This window comes from Dermacentor albipictus, chromosome 6, assembly GCF_038994185.2.
Source record: "Dermacentor albipictus isolate Rhodes 1998 colony chromosome 6, USDA_Dalb.pri_finalv2, whole genome shotgun sequence".
In the NCBI taxonomy this organism is placed as follows: Eukaryota; Metazoa; Arthropoda; class Arachnida; order Ixodida; family Ixodidae; genus Dermacentor; species Dermacentor albipictus.
In genome coordinates, this window is record NC_091826.1 from 1,174,298 (window position 1) to 1,180,369 (window position 6,072).

A 6,072-nucleotide genomic window follows, 5' to 3' on the forward strand; every position below is an offset into this window, starting at 1 on the left:
CAGCACTCCATGGGCCCTCCTGTCAGGTCAGCCATGTTGACCTCGGCTTGCTGCAGCTCACACCATACGTAGATAGCACAGCGTGGGAAGCCATGGGCACGGTTGTTCTCCAGGCAAGGGGCAGCTGTGCAAGTAGGTAGGGAACAGGATGTGGTGCTGGAGTATCCCATCTATTCTGGGAGGTGCAGGTCTCCAGCAGTCACACTGACCTCCTGCAGGGCAAGTACACCATAGTGACTCTGCAGGAGATACATCCATAGATCTCCTTGCCGCCACTGCGACGAGAATGCATTCCAGTGGAGGAGAGTGGGGGGGCGGCTGTTCCTGCTGGTGTGAGCCATGATGACGGACTTGTGTTTGGCAGTCCACCTGCCTGAAGGCAGATAGCCCATAGTGGGTTGTTTTCTGAGAGAAACGCTGCAACCGACCGCAGTAGAACTTTCATCTGGTCCAGCTGTTGTGCCAGCACAGATGTGGTTGGAGCAGAGGGTGGCAGGGAGGAGGGGGCAGCCACACCTGGGCTTGCAGCTGTTGTTTCCCAATGGGGGGGCTGCGATGTCTCGGAGGTGGGTGGCTTCTCGTTACCACATCTGCATAGCTCTTTTTGGGAGCTGTCTTGCAGTGCGGTGCAGGGATTGGCCTGGTGGGGTGGTTCCTTCTTCCAGCAGCGAAGGCCTGTTGGCGAGAGACAAGCACTGTTGGTGGTAGCCTTTATGGTGGCAGCCTTTCACACCTCCTGCCATGGACGGCATCTGGGATTTTCACCAGTGTCGCTAGCGCTACAGTTGGGGTAGCAGGCCTTTGGAGCAGTACATGTTGTTGTCTGCAGTGCAGACAGCAGGTTGGCCACTGGCAGGCAGCAGTAACATGGTCCAGCCTTCCACAGTTTGTACACAGTGTAGGATGTGGGCGTGATAGGCGAACTGTGAACGGCAGCTTGAAGATCTTGAGGTGGGTTGGACGTGTGCTTGCTGCGAAGGCAACTGTCAGTGAGTTGCCATTCTTTGAGACTGAGAGCACATGGGCAGAGGTGGCGATGGCAGCAAGCAGCTGATCGTCCATGTATTTCCCATAGATGCCGGGGACCTAACCCATGGACTGGCTTCGGTTCACTGGAAGGCCCGCTCGAACAGCCGCACCACAGATGGAGCCCATTGACAGCAGCTCCTGCAGTCACTCCTGCATGTCCGTGTCTGCCGCAACAATTTTCAGCTTCGTGTTGACCCTTACTGCAAAGGCGCCAGGTAGGACAGACAGGGCCTGTGCAATGGCCTGGCGTGTGATGAAACGACACAGACTGCTCTGCTGGACGTTGGCGTCCTTGGACGAGTGTGAAACCATCTTAGGTGTCGTTACGAGGGCACCCAGGAGCAGGAGTACCAGAGCAGTGCGTTCAGGGGTGTGCTGTTTAGCGGGCACGTCTTGTGCTACCGGGTGTTAGCGGAGAGAAGAGAACTAGGCGTCGGATTCCTGATTAATAAGAATATAGCTGGTAACATACAGGAATTCTATAGCATTAACGAGAGGGTGGCAGGTCTTGTTGTGAAACTTAATAAGAGATACAAAATGAAGATTGTACAGGTCTACGCCCCTACATCCAGTCATGATGACCAGGAAGTTGAAAGCTTCTATGAAGACGTGGAATCAGCGATGGGTAGAGCGAAAACTAAATACACTATACTAATGGGCGACTTTAATGCCAAGGTAGGCAAGAAGCAGGCTGGAGACAAGGCAGTAGGGGAATATGGCATAGGCACTAGGAATATCAGGGGAGAGTTATTAGTAGAGTTTGCAGAACAGAATAATATGAGGATAATAAATACCTTCTTCTGCAAGCGGGATAGCCGAAAGTGGACGTGGAGAAGCCCAAACGGCGAGACTAGAAATGAAATAGACCTCATACTCTGCGCTAACCCTGGCATCATACAAGATGTGGACGTGCTTGGCAAGGTGTGCTGCAGTGACCACAGGATGGTAAGAACTCGAATTAGCCTAGACCTGAGAAGGGAACGGAAGAAACTGGTACATAAGAAGCCGATCAATGAGTTAGCGGTAAGAGGGAAAATAGAGGAATTCCAGATCAAGCTACAGAACAGGTATTCGGCTTTAACTCAGGAAGAGGACCTTAGTGTTGAAGCAATGAACGATAATATTGTGGGCATCATTAAGGAGTGTGCAATGGAAGTCGGTGGTAACTCCGTTAGGCAGGATACCAGTAAACTATCGCAGGAGACGAAAGATCTGATCAAGAAACGCCAATGTATGAAAGCCTCTAACCCTACAGCTAGAATAGAACTGGCAGAACTTTCGAAGTTAATCAGCAAGCGTAAGACAGCTGACATAAGGAAGTATAATATGGATAGAATTGAACATGCTCTCAGGAACGGAGAAAGCCTAAAAACAGTGAAGAAGAAACTAGGAAGTGGCAAGAATCAGAAGTATGCGTTAAGAGACAAAGCCAGCAATATCATTACTAATATGGATGAGATAGTTCAAGTGGCTGAGGAGTTCTATAAAGATTTATACAGTACCAGTGGCACCCACGATGATAATGGAAGAGAAAATAGTCTAGAGGAATTCGAAATCCCACAGGTAACGCCGGAAGAAGTAAAGAAAGCCTTGGGAGATATGCAAAGGGGGAAGGCAGCTGGGGAGGATCAGGTAACAGCAGCTTTGTTGAAGGATGGTGGGCAGATTGTTATAGAGAAACTGGCCACCCTGTATACACAATGCCCCATGACGTCGAGCGCACCAGAATCTTGGAAAAACGCTAACATAATCCTAATCCATAAGAAAGGGGACGCTAAAGACTTGAAAAATTATGGACCGATCAGCTTACTGTCCGTTGCCTACAAACTATTTACTAAGGTAATCGCAAATAGAATCAGGAACACCTTAGACTTCTGTCAAGCAAAGGACCTGGCAGGATTCCGTAAAGGCTACTCAACAATAGATCATATTCACACTATCAATCAGGTGATAGAGAAATGTGCGGAATATAACCAACCCCTATATATAGCTTTCATCGATTACGAGAATGCGTTTGATTCTGTCGAAACCTTAGCAGTCATGGAGGCATTACGGAACCAGGGTGTAGATGAGCCGTATGTAAAAATACTGAAAGATATCTATAGCGGCTCCACAGCCACCATAGTCCTCCATAAGGAAAGCAACAAAATCCCAATAAAGAAAGGCGTCAGGCAGGGAGATACAATCTCTCCAATGCTATTCACAGCGTGTTTACAGGAGGTATTCAGAGACCTGGATTGGGAAGAATTGGGGATAAAAGTTAATGGAGAATACCTTAGTAACTTGCGATTCGCTGATGATATTGTCTTGCTTAGTAACTCAGGGGACCAATTGCAATGCATGCTCAATGACCTGGAGAGGCAAAGCGGAAGAGTGGGTCTAAAAATTAATCTGCAGAAAACTAAAGTAATGTTTAACAGTCTCGGAAGAGAACAGCAATTTACAATAGGTAACGAGGCACTGGAAGTGGTAAGGGAATACATCTACTTAGGGCAGGTAGTGACGGCGGATCCGGATCATGAGACGGAAATAATCAGAAGAATAAGAATGGTCTGGGGTGCGCTTGGCAGGCATTCTCAGATCATGAACAGCAGGTTGCCATTATTCCTCAAGAGAAAAGTCTATAATAGCTGTGTCTTACCAGTACTCACGTATGGGTCAGAAACCTGGAGGCTTACGAAAAGGGTTCTAGTCAAATTGAGGACGACGCAACGAGCTATGGAAAGAAGAATGATAGGTGTAACGTTAAGGGATAAGAAAAGAGCAGATTGGGTGAAGGAACAATCGCGAGTTAATGACATCTTCGTTGAAATCAAGAAAAAGAAATGGGCATGGGCAGGTCATGTAATGAGGAGGGAAGATAACCGATGGTCATTAAGGGTTACGGACTGGATTCCAAGGGAAGGGAAGCGTAGTAGGGGGCGGCAGAAAGTTAGGTGGGCGGATGAGATTAAGTAGTTTGCAGGGACAGCATGGCCACAATTAGTACATGACCCGGGTTGTTGGAGAAATATGGGAGAGGCCTTTGCCCTGCAGTGGGCGTAACGAGGCTGATGATGATGATGTTTAGTTGGCTACGCCAGCAGGCATGTGGGAAGCTGCATTTTTTGCGGGGACTCCAGATGGTGGGGGAGCCTGATTGCAGTCAGGTGGGTCTCCCTTCCAGAAGCGTGGAACACACACACCTGGCTCTGCAGCAGAATCAGCACCAGGTGAGAGGGTCGCCAAGGATGCCGCAGGCTCGTCGTCGGCACTTTGCTTCTCTGGTGTGGCACACAGCGGCAGCATCTTACGGGGCACCTCACCACCGCCTTCGTCGTCGCGCGAACGCTTGCGGTGTCCATGATTTCGTCACAGGAGTCATCCGAGTGCTGTGTCGAGGGAAAGATGCGCGCGTGGCGAGAGAGAAGCGGGAGGGGGTTAGTGCGCCCCTCCCGTGTCTACGCCGGCCCTCGACGCTTGCGCGACGACGCGAGGGAAGATGTGCGTGTGCTGCCAACAGGTCCTGGCGAACAATGTACAGCCATAACAGCGCGCACTTCGGTGCCGTTATGACATTCAAACTTCGATACCAAAAGGTATACATTTCAACTAAACTACACTGCAGCTATGGTGGTAAATTTGACAGGCTCATAAGCTACGCCAGAGATGGGTGGCATAGAGTTCACAAACATGGCACCACTACTTCGTACAATTTTTCACAGTGCAATATATCAGAATAAATTTCCTATGAAAGTGGTATTTAAATGAAAATCAACGCAAAGCAATATGGACCTCGGGCCACATACTTAAAGGCTATTGTGCGTTGAAGTGACAATAAACAGCTTACGTCAAGGTGCTACACTGTCTAACACACCTGTTTGGCATAACAAGTAGTTGAAAACATGACAAAAGGTTTAGCCGCATACCACGACCTTCACGCAATAGCCAGTTAAGTGTTTCTAATTACAGTGCAACAGCCGATCAACAATAAAGCAGAACAGTGCCGACTATTCTACCAGACAGCTTTGGCGAGTCGTGGCTGCCATGCGGTGATGTTTCATTCAGCAAACCCATTCTAAAGCATAGAGCACGGGCAATAAACAATCGACGACAAAAATCTATATTGCGCAACAACAACGCTGTTCTTTGACGGAATATCAATAACTGACCAGGCGATGTCGCCGGCCTATGGTCCACCTTCAGTAGAATGGAGAAGGCCAGCTTCCTCAGCTCCTTGACGGGCACGTCCGACTTAGCGCCACCGGCCACCAATGCGCACAGTTTGGTGACAAGAGTGGGAACATCCACCTCCATCGCACACAATGTACGCTACAGCAAGCGATGCCGGCGCTCGATCACTGAAATTCGATCCAAGCACGGAGGGAACTCAAGAGCCACAAGCTAATCCCGAGATTCCAGTGAATATGACAGTTGATTACAGCCCGCTACAGCCATAACACACGACGCCAACTGTCACTCGCTCAAATTCGATCCAAGCACGGAGGGAACTAAAAGAGCTACAAACCAACTGCCGAACTTCCAGTGAACACGTAATAAAGCTGGTCGTGAGTGAACATGACCGCTGCTGCTGCAGCCATAACACGCGATGCCAACTGTAAGGCGTCGCTGCCTACCGCAGCGCCAGGAGAAGGCGCGCTCATAGAGAAAGGGATTGAACTATAGTGTACTAGAATTCTAGTACACTATAGATTGAACAAGAGCGGACACTCAGCGAAAATTGGAAACAGGAAACACGTCACGCTATAGTATTAACATCGACAAATTGGGGTCGCGAGCATCGAAAAAAAAGAAGAATATAAAATAAGATTAACAGAAATTGTTTTATTTTTTCTCGGAAAAATTAAAAATATCTGCGTATAAATTAAATTAAACTTTGCGGCTTACTTCCGTTGCCTAGCGACAGGCAAACCGGCGAATGACGAGCCAGATGTTTGCGTCCACGACCTACTGAACTCCAGACTTGCACAGATCTCCCTCCTCCAGCACGCCTGGTCTAGTTCGTCCATTTTGCCGCTAGGGAAAGAACGTACGAGCAGAGTG

General features: G+C 48.9%; 1 protein-coding gene across 10 annotated transcripts in view; it reads right to left on the minus strand.

Annotated features, from left to right (window-relative positions):
* The window catches only part of Grip163 (gamma-tubulin complex component 6), a 521,720-nt gene extending 515,982 nt beyond the window's left edge, over positions 1–5,738 (minus strand). For 6 of the 10 annotated variants that reach the window (XR_011514995.1, XR_011514994.1, XM_070539800.1 and 3 more), the window contains exon 1: positions 5,181–5,738. Coding sequence is in view for 8 of the 10 variants with exons in the window: in XM_070539800.1 (XP_070395901.1) it covers positions 5,181–5,325 (145 nt within the window). In the remaining 2 variants the exon portion in view is untranslated. Of the gene's footprint in view, positions 1–4,214; positions 4,401–5,180 lie in introns of all 10 variants that reach the window. The other 4 variants (XM_070539801.1, XM_070539802.1, XM_070539799.1 and 1 more) reach the window with 3 other exon arrangements.
* Positions 5,739–6,072: the final 334 nt, after the last annotated feature.